This window comes from Sus scrofa, chromosome 18 (assembly GCF_054392235.1).
Source record: "Sus scrofa isolate SSC_HxYL_T2T_F1_AM1 chromosome 18, Sscrofa_HxYL_maternal_Yorkshire_Landrace_v2.0, whole genome shotgun sequence".
Lineage (NCBI taxonomy): Eukaryota > Metazoa > Chordata > Mammalia > Artiodactyla > Suidae > Sus > Sus scrofa.
Window position 1 is genome coordinate 34,995,114 of NC_139400.1, and position 16,731 is coordinate 35,011,844.

The 16,731-nt window shown below is 38.8% G+C and overlaps 1 protein-coding gene across 1 annotated transcript in view; it reads right to left on the minus strand.

The window, feature by feature from the left end:
• Nucleotides 1-13,342: 13,342 nt before the first annotated feature.
• Nucleotides 13,343-16,731, minus strand: part of KCND2 (potassium voltage-gated channel subfamily D member 2) — a 485,880-nt gene continuing 482,491 nt past the window's right edge. Inside the window, exon 6 of the mRNA XM_021078791.2 lies at nt 13,343-16,021. Coding sequence (XP_020934450.1) covers nt 15,844-16,021 — 178 coding nt within the window. The 3' untranslated portion in view covers nt 13,343-15,843. The remainder of the gene's footprint in view (nt 16,022-16,731) is intronic.

The window sequence follows — 16,731 nt, forward strand, 5'->3', positions numbered from 1 at the left end:
CCCTGACGGCTGTGATTACTGTGAATCTTTTCAAGGATTTTAACAAAGAGAAATGAGAGGACAAACTGAAAACACCAGCTAATCTGACTCAGAACTGACAGCTATTCCCTGAGATTTTCTGCATCTTTAATTTGATAAAATAGCTCACTCCAAGAACTATCAAAGAGGAGGAAGAACAAGCTTCTAAAAATCACTTATAAAAGTAAAATAGAAGAATAGCTGAATCAGGTGTATGAAGCTACAGGGAGACCCTTCAGCAGAAATGTGTGCTTTGGGGTAAAATGTGCTGAGCTCATACAATATATGAACAATTTGAAAGAGGAACACTCAGGGTCACCTGAATAAATGTATTCTAGACTCAAACAAACCACTGACCTCTCTCCAGCTATTTCTATCAACACGCCACTAGCGGAAGACACAGGACGGCTTATGTGATGATCTTAAAACTGTGTCATTTAAAAGGGCTTGGAGCTCCTGTCGTGGCTCAGCGGTTAACAAACCTGACTAGTATCCATGAGGATGTGGGTTTGATCCCTGGCCTTGCTCAGTGGGCTAAGGATCTGTTGCCGTGAGCTGTTGTTAGGCTGCAGATGAGGCTCAGATCTGGCGTGGCTGTGGCTCTGGCATAGGCCGGCAGCTACAGCTCTGATTAGACCCCTAGCCTGGGAACCTACATTTGGCATGGGTGTGGCCCTAAAAAAATAAAATAAAAGGGCTTTTCATTATTTGATTTGATTTAACCCTCTCTTCTCACTGTGAAATAGACAGAACTTCACTTCAGAGATGCAGACATTGAGGGGCAAAGGCTGGATATATTTCCTGGATCTCATAGCCAGGTGGTGGGAGAGCCTGGGCTTCTGGGCTTTTCCTTTCCAGCTCACCGAGGCTTCATTCTCCTTCTTGGCCTTGACCTTCTGATTTTAGGGAGGTTGGGAAACGTTTAAGCAATTCCTTTGGTCAATACTTTGTGAAATGCATAGTATGTTGACACTACGGGGTTGTGTTTCATCAGAAATACTAGAGCAGGAAGGTATACTTTGACTAAAACAGGTAAACGGTGAAGATGGTAACCATACATGGATCCATGCCACAAGATCTCATTTCTGTGTGGACCAAAGACAATATGAATTCTGGCCTCTAAATATGCTTAAGAGATTTTATTATTATTATTTTTTTTCCTCTTAGGAGTCAAGCAGTAAAGACAGTAGAGGGAAGATAAGTACATAGTTAGAGAGCATTTCCTGTCTTCAGATGCTGAGGAATTTGTTATCTATTGCTTCCCAGCCTACGACCCCAAACCTTAATGGCTTAAAGCAACGAAGTTTTATTATCTCATAGTTTCTGAGAGTTGCTGGGCTGGGTGGTTCTAGGTCAGTGTCTCTGACAAACCCTAACTGCTCCCCTGGATGAGGTAGCATTTGATCTGGAAGTTCAAATGAGACCAAAGGCTCCACTCCCTACTGGGTTCACTGAAATGGCTGGCAAATCGGGCCCAGGGGGCTTTCAGGTCTTCTCCATAGCGGTCACCTGACAATATAGCATCCAGCTTTATGCCGGATGTAGAACAAGTGATCCGAGAGAGCAGGAGAAAGAGCAAGAACGATCAGCCCAAATGAAAGCTGCATCTTTTTATAATCTAACCTCGAAGTCCTAGCCCAACACTATGGCCAGATCCAATGAATGAGAAGTGATTCGTTACATGCAGCTCACACACAAGGGGAGGGAATTCAGCTCTACTTCTTGGAGGAAGACGTACCAAGGAATTCTTGGACATATCTTTAAAACCACTACAATGCCTTGCCCAAATTCTAAGCTTTCACAGAAGAAAGGATTTGCATCTCAAAAAAAGATACAAATGAACTTAGCTGCAGAAAAGAAACAGACTCACAGACTTTGAAAAACCTAGAGTTACCAGAGGGAATAGGCAGGGGAAGGGAGGGATGGACTGAGGGTTTGGGACTGGCATATGCACCCTGAGGTATATGGAATGATTGGCCAACGGGGACCTGCTGTATGGCAGAGACCTCTACTCAATATTCCATGATAATCTATGTGGGAACAGTGTCTGAAAGAGGAAAAAAAAAAAGACAGTATGTAAAATAGATGCATTATTTTTCAGCTGGTTCATATACTAGTAAAACTGATAAAAAATGTTAAGAACTCTCTTGCTATTTCTCTTTACTGAGATTTTCTTCCACTTCCTTTGCTACCCGTTCTTCTCTTTTTTGCCTTAAAATGTTGCAGGGTCCCCAGCTGCTCAGAGCTGCTTCTTTACATGCAAACTCACTTCACGTCCTGTGGCACCGTGCTTTGTACCCCATCCCTATTCTTGCAATTCCTGTTTCTATCTTTGGCCCTGACCTCTCCTGGCAATTCTAGTTTTATAGCTCCAGCTGCTTCTTGACATTTCTACAAGGATCCCAAGAGTTAAAAACATACCCTGGCTAACAGAACTTGATTCCAGAGTTCTCTCTGGGCCTCTCTTTTGGTAAATCCACCCAGTTGTTTAAGCTCTTCCCTATCTCACATCTAATCACTCAGCAAGACCTGTCTGCACTTTCTTTGGTGTCTTTCCCAGATCTAACAAACTCACCTCTGCTGTGTGCACGCTAGTCTGAGCTAGCTCCCTTCTCACCTGCACTTGCCTCCCAAGAGGTTTCCTTGCTTCTTCTCTGGTCTTTGGAAGAATTCTCAATAGTTAGCCACCATGGTATTTTGAAAATAAAATCAGTTCTTGTCATGCCTGCCTTTAAAACGCTTAGATTTTCCCATCCACTTAAAATAATGAACCCAAACCCTGTGCTCTGACTTAGCCTTTTTGACATTTTCTCGTCCCTGCCCACTAGCCAGCTATACCACTCTTCACCGTACACAGTACTTAGGTGTGTTAGTGTACACCGGGTGGGCATCTGTATCTGTGTGTGTGTTTGTGTGTATATGTGTGTTTGGGTGGATGCTATGTGTGTAGAATGCATGTGTATCTCGATATGTTAGGGTGTGTCTTGGAATATGTCTGAGTATATGTTGTGTGTGTGCCTTTGTGTGCATGTGGTATGTCTCATGTATACAGGGCCATCTTGATTGGTAGGCAGATTGGACAGGATAGACAATTCCCTGGAAAAAACTCTGGGTCACAGACATCTTTTCTCTCAATATTAATATTTCGCTAGAGATCCGTTAAGTTTGAGTGGTTTCTTTTCAATTGCAAATATCCTGGGAGTTACATCCATCATCTGTATCTCCGAGTGAGTTATGATAATTAGATGGTGTTCCTCCCAGCCCTTGCTGACAACAACCACGGATGAGACCCAGTGTGCAGGGGCATCAGGAAAGGAGACCCAGGGATCCTTAGGGGGTAGGTGGGTGGCTTGCTGACTCAGATGACACCTCCTGAATTATCTCCTTGGATCACAGGGATTCCTTCTCAACAGGGCAGAATGAGAGCGCTCAGAGAATATAGAAAGAAAAGACATATAATGAAAAAGTCAGTTGTTCCCAGATTTTGCTGAATGCCATCTATGCCTGGCATGGTTTTGTGCTTCAGAGACTCCTGGGTACTCTTTAAAGCCATTCCTCCTTTTATTCAGAACAGTGGAAAGGCAAGCTTGTTCCCAGGAGACACAGTAATTCCTTGGATGCACACGAAGAGGACAGCAAGGAAGCATTTTCGGTCACTGTTCCACCTCTGTCACAAACGGCCACCCAGGGAACTTTTCAGAGAGGTGCCCTCGGTGCCCCCGGCGCCCCAGAGGGAGCAGCCCTCCTCCCATCCAGGGCCTCATCCGTCTGCCACACTCTGATTCCTTTCTTCACTTTGTATATTTCTCCTCCCTTTCCTGCAATGCTAACATTTATTTTTCTATCTCCTAGATCTCTCTTACCAAGATTGGAATGTGGTTACGTTATATCCCATTAAGCTGAGAACATTAAAAACCCACCGCCTTTCGCCCCCATAGTCTTCTTAGAAATCTCCTCCTCTCTGAGCCGGGTGTTGGAGACAGCAGCTCCAGAATGTTTTCTACAGCTTGTCTCCCATGCAGTCTGCGTTTCGCTCTCACCACATCACATCAGGTACTTTTGTTCACTTGAATGATGCCCGCTCTGGTGCCGGATCTCCCAAATTCCTGCAGTTTGTACCTTCCTCAACATTTCAGGAGCAGTTGATGAATTGACCCTTCCCTTCCTGAAATCCCTCCGCACTTGCCAGGCTTCCTCTGGCCGCTCTGGCTTCTCTTTCTCAGACTCCTTTGTACCTCCCCTTGGGTCACAATCCAGGGGTCCTTCTTATTCTACCTTTTGTTCCCTCCTCTTGCATTTAAATACTTCGCCTCGATGCTAATTCCCAAATGAACAACTCTTCAATCCTTTTTTATGCTGTGTAGTCCTATATCTAACTGTTTACTTAAAGACCAAAGAAAGGGAGTTCCCGTTGTGGCGCAGTGGAAACGAATCTGACTAATATCCATGAGCATGTGGGTTCGATCCCTGGCCTTGCTCAGTGGGTGGGGGATCCAGCGTTGCCGTGAGCTGTGGTGTAGGTCACAGATGGGGCTCGGATCCTGTGTGACTGTGGCTGTGGCTTCGACAGGCAGGCAGCTGTAGCTCTGATTCAACCCCAAGCCTGGGAACTTCTATATGCTGTGAGTGCGGCCCACAAAAAACAAAAGACAAAACAAACCAAACCAAAGAGAGAGAGAGATCCTGGGGTTGTTAGGTGTTCAGGCTTCAGAGTCAGAAAACTGGGGTTCGATCCCAAGTTTGCAATTTATTTGCAGTGTGACTCTGGATAAGTTATGTGACATTTCTCTGCCTCTGCTTCTTTATCTATAAATTAGAGAAACTAATAGTTATACTTTACAGGGCTTGTCTGACAATAAATACAAGAATGCATTTAAAGCACTTAAAAACTGTGCCTGGTATATAGTAAGCATTTAATAAATATTTACCAATTCTTCTTACTGCTATTATCTGTCCCCTCTCCTTAGATGATTCATGACATGTTCAAAGCAAAACACCTAATTGTGTCAGCAAATGACACTTTGTTCCTCCAGCTACTGAAATCAGAAATTGACAGCTTTCCTAGGATTTTCTTATGCTGATAGTGATCATTACCACGTCTCCTTGACTTTAACTCTGAAATGTTCCTTACGTCATCCTGTTCTCTGAGACACCACTCTAAATCAGCTAGACCTCATCTCTCACTTGAGTTACTGACATGGGTTCCTAATTGGTCTTCTTGCTTCCTTTCCTGCCCTCTTTTCTAACAGATTCTTCAGTACATAGCAACTAGAGTGATCTTTAAAAAAAAAAAAAAAAAAAAAAGTGGATCCTGTCACTCCTTTGCTCAAAAGTCCCCCCACTGGACTGAGGACAAAGTCCAAAATCCTTAAGAGGAAGGACCTATAAATTTGCACCTAACTTTTGCCACATCGGCGTTCCAACTTGTGTTCACCCCTCCTGTCACTCCCTGTGGCTCATCCACACAGCCCTTCTGACAGGTTCTCAAATGTTTTGAGAGCTTTTCTATCTTGTGGATGTCCATGTTGCTTCTTGAGACTGCCTGGAATATTTTTCATCCCTGTTTGGATAATAATATTTTTCACCCCTTTTGGGAGAATTCCCACTTCTGACTTTGAGCCCAGAATATGTCATTTCCTCAAAGAGAAATTTCTAGACTTGAATCTCAACAAGGACCCCTCTGTCCTCTCTTTGTAGTACCCTGTGATTTCCCATTATGGCATTACCACAATTTGCAATTATATGTTATCTGTGTTCTTATTTGCTTAATGATAGTCTTCTCAACTAGATGCCAACACTGTAAGGATGGGCATCATATTTGTCTTGTCCACGGTTTTATATCAAAGGCCTAGCAGGGCAGTGCTTAATCAATGTTTGTTGAATTAATAAAGTGAATGAATGAACTGTAGCTGAAGCCAAGACTTCTTTCAGTGACGAAAACACAGTCACACAGATAGAAGCAAGTCACAGGATATTCCTAAACTTATTGTCTTTAAGTGGTGAAATCCAGAATTTCCCTTATATGCAGATTTGGTACTATTTAATTTTGTTACTACAAAGACTCTGTTAGAGGGGGAGGTACAGGAGCTTTGCAGCAGACCTGGGTTTAAATCCATCTTAATCACTAACTGATATCATGGTGGCCCAGGGCGAGTTTTTAAACTTCCCTTTACCTCTGTTCCCTTGCTTGGAAAATGGTTTTTCTAACTCCAGCTCCAAAGTGGTTGCAGGGACTTGAATGGCTCATGCTGGTTGCTCCTGAAATGAATATTAGCTGTCATTTTCATGGAAAGACCTTTCTTTTGGCACTTGACAATGAAAAGGGAAAGAAATAGGAACCAAGAATGACAAACTGTTGATTTATTTAAAATATCCTGAAAAAAAAAACTGGCTCTCAAATCATGCACAGCCCTGAAATCATTTCTAATAGAAGGGGAAATTAAAACCCATCGATTTTATTAAAGTCAAATAGATGGGTTCTTTACACTCCCAGGGCAAATGCATGTGCGCTTCCCAGGCTTGGGATATTCTGTGCATGGCTGCCTCTTCCTTCTGCAAGTCTCACATGCTTTTTCCTGGATGCCTTTTTTCAACACCATATTAAGCATCCCTCCTCCAACCTCTCCCCCTCCACCGTTTTATTGCTGATATGAATTCTCTATACTTCTTTCCTAAAGTGTCTGTCACTATCTTCGGTTGCTTAATAATATTTCTACCTGTGTTGGGTCCAAGCCAACAAGAGACTATAAATACTGCAGGGTAGCAGTACATGCCACCCCAAAATGTGACTGCAAGAGCTTAGGACTTGCCACTCCAAAATATGCTGTTTTGGTGTATTGCCTAGTTGGAGCTGTAGGCACTTGAAAAACAGCAAAGACAGGGAGAGATGCTCTCTGAACTCCACTTATCTGCCGAGAGGGAGAGCCTGCAGAAGCGGATCAGTTGTCATCCGTTCCCTGCCTGGGGAATTTCATCAACCATGGAGGATTGATTCTTGTCACAGGAAAGGAGACGAGACGTCAACACCCCACCCAGACACGCTTTGTCCAGAAAGATCATACGTACCACCCATTCTTCTAAGGGCCCAGTTATCTTTCCTAAATGTCATTTACTCTCCACAAAGAGGCCTACCTCCCACTCCCCTTTCCCTATTAAGATGGTACTGAATCCTGAATTCTAGGCCACCTGAGGCTTACTCAGTTTCTCTGAGCATCTCCCATATATACATGAGATGTTTATATATCAATAAATTGCTTATTCTTTGCTGCTTTTTCTCCTGTTAGTCTGTGTTCTGATACAAGACATCTTTGCCAAGGACTCAGAATCGTAGAGAGAAAATGACTTTTCCTTTCCTGCAATGCCTACAAGAGCAGAATCTTGTTGTTGTTTTATCCCAGAATCTAATACACTGCATGGACCATACAAAGTATCTCATAAAAAAAATGAATGAATAGAATGGCTACCTCTCCAGCCTGAGTGTCTTATGCCTCTTTGCAGAACTAACATCGCTGAATCATTCCCAAGAAAACTCTCTTCCTCGTTAAAAAAATCTCTTGAAATGTACCTGATTTGAAGCTGCAGGCATTAAACTATCCCACAAAGGAGCTTAAAACAACTTTCTTGAGTTGCTTCTCACACTTTTAATATTTCATAAAATATTAAATATCTTAAAAAATTTTATATTAGAATTTACCTGCTGTATATTCCTACTTTGGAAAGAACAGATATAAGAATTTTTATCTTTCTGTAGGACAATTTGGAGTTTTACTACTTCGCTGAAGCAAATTTTTATAATTTAGCATCATGTTCCATAGGTTTTGAAAAATGCTAAAACATGTAATATTAATTTGCTTACATTTCTTTTTAATCATAATTGCACCTTAATTTTTCATGTAAAGAAAGTTTTGGACACAACATTAATACTTCCAATGAATAAAACATCTAGCTTTTGGGAAGTAGGAAAGAAAAGATTGAGGTGGAAGGTAAAGAGATATTATTAATAGGTCAGTGTTATTTTGGAGCATAAAACACATAAATGATGAAACCCAAAGAAGTTTTATGACGAGCAGTTATATCCCAAGTACCATTTTAAAAGGTACATTAAATTTTCTACAGTTCCATATAAATCAAATGTCTGTGTTTACACCTTTATTGAATCTTTCTGTTTTATTAGGAGAAAATAAAAACTATCAACTACCTACAGAAAAGTTTGGAATTCTTTGTGAGGCTGGAAAAACTCCAAGAATATTTTTCATTGTATCTTATTAATTTGGGATCCTGAATTACGCAGTCTCTTTGCCTTTCTGAGTCTTTCCGTGCCGTATTTTGCATGTGCTATCAAATGCCAAGAGGCACTTCATTATCATCCTCCAAATTTTGGCCTGCAAGAATTTGAGGGAGATACAAAATATAATGAAGGGTGGGAATTGTGGTTTTGACCTTAATTCCAAAATGATGCTGATCTGTTATTATAAGCCTCTAGGATGTGGACTGTGGGCCAATTAGATGCTGCACATATAACTACAGCCTTGATCAACAACCTTGAGAATTTTGGCAGGCCTTGTTCAGAAAGGGGGGGGGGGCGAAGGAGAGATGATGGATGTTCTCATACAGAGTTCTCTCTGTTACTGGAAAATGAACTCCATGTGTTTGCCCTGCTGATACGGAGTTGTCAGAAAATCTTTGTCAACTAGGACAGCAATCTATTTCCCAGTGAGGGTTCCATTTTAATGTTAATTCACCAATCGTCTATCAGGAATAGCTATTAATAGCACATTTTTTTCAGGATAAGAAACAAATTTAGATCAAAGAAAATGGGAAGAAAAATGGTTTATCTTTGACAATGACATTGTGACCGTTAGAGTAGGGATGTAATTAGGCTTCCTTCTGTTCCCCCATTTCTTTTAGTTTCTGTTTTACAATAAGGGAAGAAATAGCATCAATATTTCTACAAAATAGAACTCTATGATTTAAGTTAAAACTTTATATGATCTGAATTAAGAAAATTCAGCCCCATGCTTTTTCAGTGTTTTCTCACCTAGAATGTGGTCAATACAATTACCTAAAGATTGACACCTGTAAGGTGCTTAGCACAGTGATGGCTTACAGCTAGGTTTAAATAAAAGTTATCAGTCATTATTACTGTAGTTATCTTTTCGTGGTTGTTACAATCATCATTATTTAATGCTCATTATGAATCTATAGAAGAAAGAAGCTGTATATTGAAAAGAATGCTTTACGGTTTTCCCTCTGTGGCTTGTACATGGAGTTCTTACCAGGTTGACTGGGAATAAAAATAAAGCACATGAAGTCCATTTTAAGTCCTACGTCAGATTGTAACATATGCGACATATTTCCTTTTGAAATTTTAGTTTTTTCATTTTTATTTAGTTTTATTTTTTATGTTTATATGACTTTTATTTTTTCCATTATAGTTGATGTACGGTGTTCTATAAATTTCTGCTGTACAGCAAAGTGACTCAGTCATACACACACATATATATGTATATATACATATATTCTTTTTCTCACATTATCCTCCATCACGTTCCATCACAAGTAACTAGACATAGTTCCCTGCACTATACAGCAGGATCTCATTGCTTATCAACTCCAAATGCAATAGTTTGCATCTATTAACCCCCAAATCCCAATCCATCCCACTCTTTCCACCCCTTGGCAACCACAAATCTGTTCTCCAAGTCCATGCATTTCTTTTCTGTGGAATGGTTCATTTGTGCCCTATAATTAGATTCCAGATATAAGTGATATCATACGGTATTTGTCTTTCTCTTTCTGACTTACTTCACATCAGATGAGAGTCTCTCGTTCCATCCATGTTGCTGCAAATGGCATTATTTTGTTCTTTTTTATGGCGGAGTAGTATTCCATTGTGTATATATACCACATCTTCTTAATCCATTCATCTGTTGATGGACATTTGTTCTTCTATGTCTTGTTATTGTTTCCATGTCTTGGCTATTGTGAATAGTGGTGCAATGAACATACGGGTGCATGTTGTTTTTCAGTGAAAGTTTTGTCCAGATATATGCCCAAGAATCCAGTGCCTCTGTCTGGTTAGGAAATCTAACAGATTTATCTATCCAATGCCAAGGTCCATGCTTTGGCTCTTTCAACTCTCCCATCTGTCAGTGTCAGTTCCTTTAGTTTCCCTTTTAGGGTTACATTCTCTGTTATATGCAGAGCTTGGGAGATCCCTGAGTAATTTGTCAATGCTTGAATATTAAAAAATGATAATAGGTTAAGATAAATACCTTTTGGTGTTACAATGTATAGCTCTAACAAAGGAATTAACTTGATCACACCAAAAATTGTTGGATTTTCAATTAGAATCAGAACCCAGGGATGTTTCTCCATCACCATGTAGCCTTTGTCATGCATCCACCCTTATCTTCTAGGGTTCCTCCAAATCTCTCCCCATATCTTTGGTGCCCACACTTTAATACCTCTCTTCAGCCAGCCTCATGCATTGGAACTAACACAGATGACCCAGGCCCACCTTTTTGGTGAGCGCCACTAACTATAAACTGCCCTTTCTAGACTTACTGCACCATCGTGCCTGTCCCACACACATCTCAGTGGGATTAGTCAGATGGGCTCATTTGAGGTATGGTGTTGGGATTCACAGAAGCACTGTTTTAATAGATTTCCTCACATCCTTTGAAACTATGGTAGGAAGAGCAGAGTGGATACTAGGAAAAGGCTGCTCATATCATAAATATGAAGTTCTGTATCCCTTTCTGTTGCTTTGTCTTATCTTGCTTTCTATTCTCTAGAAATACACATGTATTCTTTTTTATGTTCCCTTTCCCCCTGCAGAAAGAGGGCCATGACCTACAGAAAGTGGATTTTAATGATGTGATGGGAAGATTTTAGAAAATACCTCAAAGAACACCATCTTGATGTAAACTCTGTTGAAGAGATATCTTCAGGAGATTAAGTAGAAAAATGACTATCAATATGGCAGAAAAAAGAATATTTGTGGTGTAGGATTCTGAATAGCAAGTGAAGCAGAACTCCAAGCTGTTTTTCACTATATGACTCCTTGAGGAGGATTTGGTCTGGATTCCTAATCTCCATTTCTCCAGCACCTATCACAATGTCTCGTCCATCCTATGCACTCAATAATTTGTGTTATAGATAGAATGAATGGTAGTTACCTAGTGGATTTCCATAGGAAAACCAGAAGAAAAAATGATTAGGGAAAGAGGGAGAGTAATTTAATAAAGCAGTGATGAGTGCTTGAAGAGAAAGGAGGGGAAAGATATGGCAGTGAGTACAGGGCACAAGAGTAGACAGAACAATATGGATCTAATATTATTTGTACTAAAAGCTTTCTGCGATAAATACATCTTACAAGCAAATGTGGTATTCAAAAATCACAATTCCATATAAATACAAAACCTTACTTTTTTGAGGATGTTTTACCACCCAAAACATAGCCAGCTCAGGTGGATAGTTTAAACTTTTTTTTTTTTTCCGCAAAATTATGGTGTGCCTGCATGACTGTGTTGACAATTCTGATGAAGTTTACAAAGTGCCTGCTGATAACCCTTCTTGTACTTATGAGTTAATAAAACAAATGCTTTAATAACACCCTGGGGAAGAGGAGTTGCCTTTCTTATGAAACTCTGAGGAGCCATCTATCAAGAACTGTTTTTATTCTTTTGAGCAATGTTGCTGGCAGACATTGCTATAACTCCCTGGAGGCTATTTCCAGGCCTACTCTGAAAGTTGAAGGAATATGGAGGTGTGTTGAACCTTTTTAGTGCAAGACTGGTGACTCAATAAAGCAAGGATGTAAAGGAAAATAATTTAAGAAATGGAGACTGTCCACGAAGAGGATCACTAGTTATCACTAGATAAAATCACTCTCTGTCCTAAATAATTTACTATTTTCCTTCTTCTAATGATCTAACCTTTTCTCACTTTTGGTCCTCTACTGAAGAGAAACCATTCAGTATTCATATACTTTTTAATAAAAATCTGCATATATGTGTATAAATATTAATACACACATACACATATATAGACATGCATATATAGCTAGACAAATAAGTCATCTGTTTCCAGAGATAGAAAAGAGATTTTGACAAAGAATCTAATTGAGTTTTGACCAAAGTTATCACCTCAGAGTTTCTCTTTGCTTAACTCAAGCAGTGGTGAATAAGAAGCATGTAAGACATGGAAACAACCTAAATGTCCATTGACAGAGGAATGGATTAAGAAGATGTGGTACATATATAAAATGGAATACTACTCAGCCATAAATAATGAAAAAAATAATGCCATTTGTAGCAACATGGATGCAACTAGAGATCATCATACTAAGTGAAATAAGAAAAATAAAGACAAATATTATGTGAAGTCACATATGTATTATCTAAAATATGGCACAAATGAATCTATCTACAAAACAGAAATAGACTCACAGAAACAGAGAACAGATTTTGCTTGCCAAGAAGGAGCAGGGGTAGAGAGGGATGAACTGGGAGCTTGGGGTTAGTAAAGGCAAACTATTACATTTAGACTGGATAGAGAGCAAGGTCCTACTGCATAGCATAGGTAACTATATCCAACATCCTGTTACAGGCCATGATGAAAAAAGAATATAAAAAAGAATATATATATATACATACACACAAAACTGAGTCACTTTGCTGTACAGTGGAAATTGGCACAACATTGTAAATCAACTATACTTTAATAAAAAAATTTTTTAAAAAGAAGCATATAAAGTTTAGACATCAGCCTTACTTCATTCTTGTTCACACTGTGCAACAGGCAAGTGGCAGTTAGGGTACAGGTTAATAAACTCTGGGTCACACACTGAAGAAAGCATTCTACTTGAAAATATCATACATAAAAAAACAACTGATTTTAACTATACTACCTTAAAAAAAAAAAAGACAGTAAAAGGGAGTTCCCTTGTGGCATAGTGGGTTAAGAATTTGGTGTGGTCACTGTTGTGGCACGGGTTTGATCCCTGGCCAGGGATTTTCCAAATGCCGTGGGCGTAACTGCCAAGACTACCATGGTCATTTCGAAAAATGATCATTTAAAGCAGTAGCACTCTTTTATCTTTAAATGATATTAACTTTTCCATTGAAGTCTCTGCCTAAATTCCCATTGGTGGCAGAAAATTATTATCTTCATCATTTAGACTAGATTTAAGTGTCACTCACGGTCAATGAATTCTTTGAGTTTTCCCAGGTTACAGAGTTATCCCAAATATGTAGGAAGAGTGTGGCACACCTTAGATTCTGGAAAGGAAGGAAATCTAAGAAAAAAGAGCAACATGTTGTCCTGTTCAAGCATGCACATGTTTTATTTAAGTATTCTCCAAACGTCTATTTTTTTTTCCAGCATAATGCAGATATTATGCTATCCTTTGAAATAAGATATATGAATTTCAAACAAAATTGTCAAAAACAATGACCTTGGTTACTCCATATGGTACACAGAAATAATTACATTTCACTTACAATACAGATGCACTTAACACAGTCATCAATAGTCATTCACCACCAACACGGTATAGTTTTAAATCACTGAAAACACCAAAAAGGTTTTTTTTTTTCTTTTCCAAAAGTCTAAAGAAATGAATGGTTTTGGATAAATGATAAGTTGAAAAGGAGGCAGAATTGTCAACTGAATAATCTAACTGCGTTTTTAAAATGTAATATTAAGAACATGAAAATAGAACTTTTCATTGGGATTCAAAAGACATAAGTATTCCTGATTGTGGTTTTTTTTTTTTTTAGCTTACTTTTAAAAATGTTTTTCAACAAGTGCCATCAAAGAAGTTTCACTATATATTTGCTCTAGAAGCATAAAGTGACATGAGGCAGGTGTTAATATAATTGTTAATATTTGCACTTCAGGAAGATTAGTAACTTTTAAAAACACATACTAGGAATAAAGCCAGTTCTTCCCGATAGATAATAGATTTTATTTTTTATTCAGCAAGTGTTTATAAATCTACTGTATGCACAGCATTGTTCTAGAAGCTATTCTAGAAATGGGAAGCAAGAATTTCTGGCTTTACTTGAAAATGGTTGGATTAATTCCTTTTTATGATAAATTATGATAAGCATTTTAAAATCTCTATAGTAGAGGGATAATTATTAACTCTTTTCATGTACTGAAGCTAAATTTTATTCCTTACAGTGGTGGTCTGGAATGAACAAAGCTTTTCATTTGACATAAAACTTTTTTACACTATCACGTGCAGACATGTCTGCTGATATATTTTAAAGGCGAAAAGATATCAAGACTTTTCACTTAAATGTACATAGAGATCAATTTTGCATCATCAAATGCCTGTCCTCCTGATTTAGAGGAGAAAACTGCTCCTTGTAATATACAGGAACTTTTCTAAGACAAATTTGTGCTGCCTTCGCCAACAGTGTAGAAAGCGTGCTTTCATCAAATATTGCTACAGAAAGCACTTCAGTCTATATCTGAATTTCAATTCTCATTAGTTATCCTCAAAATGTATTCGAGATCTAAAGCAAAATAAATATCAAGTGAGATTCTGGGATCACTGATCCTGTGATATTAGTCCCAGTCCATTCTTTTCATGAAACACACAGTGATATATCCAGTATCTGGGCTTTTCCATAAGAGCAAAAATGTTAGAGATAATTCATAGATGTCAACTCCTTTTTTTCTAATTTTGGACAAGGGGATTGATGATGATAATCTACTTATAAGGTAATTTGTTGGGGAATACAAAAGTAGGAAAGTCATTTGAACTACAAAACCTTAGTTCAGTTGATGATGATAAACCCAATAGGAAGGTGCTATAGAAATACAAGAACAAATAATGCACTGTCACAGGAATACAGTGGACCAAAGAAGGTTACAGAAAAACATTTATGGCACAGGGGTTTTGGATTAAAAAGTTATCTAAAACCTGGCCACACCAGAAGTTTTTCTGTGGCTCTTACTGTATCTATGAAGATCTGGAGAAACAGCAACAACAAAAAATCCTGATTCCTGATACAACAGGTGTACAATGAATTATTGCAGTTGTAACAGTATCTAGGTGCAAGGTAAAACAATAATTAATACTGAACTATCCGAACACTTTAGAATTACTAGTGAGCAACCCCGTGAGAAATACTGCAGTTCTAAAAGGAGTTTATTTGCACAGCCCACCATGGAACATGAACAATCAGCTTGTTGTAAGTGCACAGAAATTCCCTCTTTCTACAATTATAGTTTATCATGCCTATTCTGAAGACAACATAAGGAAACTGAGATCACGGCTCCAAAGAATTCTAGCATGCACTATGATGGTTTCCTTCAGTTAATACAAATGTGTCATATGAATTTTTTGTTTTTTGTGTTTTTTTGTTTTTTTTTTTAAGTATGTAATAATCTTCACCCTAGCCAATGTTTATGGTTTTAACAGGAAAAATTTTTATCAAAATGTTTTCCGTATTTTTTTTGTTTGTTTTGCATTCAACTGGAACCTTCTGTTCAAAGATTCATTTTATTTTTTGTATTAAAAAAGAGTTCTGATCATAAGAAGCATCAATAGGCGGCATTTCATTGTGCTCATTCACAAAGTCAAAGGACCACAGATTATTTCTCTGTATAATAGGTCCAACTCTGTCTAGAAATGCCATTTGGTGGTTTTGTTTCCATCCTCAAGTCTGGAAGTTTTGTTTCTGTCTCACTACCAACCTTCTTTCTCTGTCGTTTTTGTCTGCAACACGTTTCTGGTTTCTTCTTTCTTCCACGTTGGGATTCTTTCCACAGCCAGGGTTCAAATTCTTAGACCTGATTCCCACTGTCTTACAAAGCTGACACTCTGACAATATTGCCTCCTGAGTACTCCGGAGATTCTGGCCTGTCATCGCCTTCAGGGGTGGTTACTGGAGGTGTTGGGATGCTTATTATTGCTGTAGTCACATAAGGTTGTTCACAGTTTAGTTTAACGCACTCTTCCATTTTGGCATTTAAACTGGATCGGCTGATGAGGGAAAAAATAGATTTAAGAAAGTTGTTTACTTGGAAATTTTTCCCCTACCCCTGAGGAATACATGTCTTCATGTTTATAAGTAACATTTTAAATGTCTAAGAACAGTCAACAAGATTTAAAAAAACTGAAACGCCAAACCTCAATGGATAGTAATGCGAATATTAGTTAGCCCATTAACATTACATGAATGTCTAAGCCAGCTCGATTTGGTTCAATCGGTGTTTCTCAAAGTGTTTTCTACAAAAATTCAAGAGGTGAGCTTTGCAACGTGCAGATGCAGCAACGTAAAATACTTTTCCTTAAGACAGGACCTCTGAGAGGTTTGGGATCCCATCGCAAAAGGGGCTACCCTGCAGATACACTGCACTCTGTTGACCACAGAAGCATTCTACTGTCTTATCTCTGTGGGATACATGATGCCCTTAAGGCATTCCCCTTAGCCGCAGCCGAAAGTTAAGAACTCAAAAAGGTGAGTCGTTATGATTACTTAAAAGATGCCCCAAGAGCTATTCTTGCACAAATTATATAATCTGTGCAGGGAGATGGAACAGGGAAAGGAATAAGGAGGGAAGGTAAAGGCGTTTTAACTATTTTTTCCAAAGAAAACTTAATAAAATGTTTATGTTCTAAGATTTTCTTTAGAACATCTCTCCTCCTCTACGTTGTTTTGTCATACATGTGGAACAACACAGAGGTAGGGT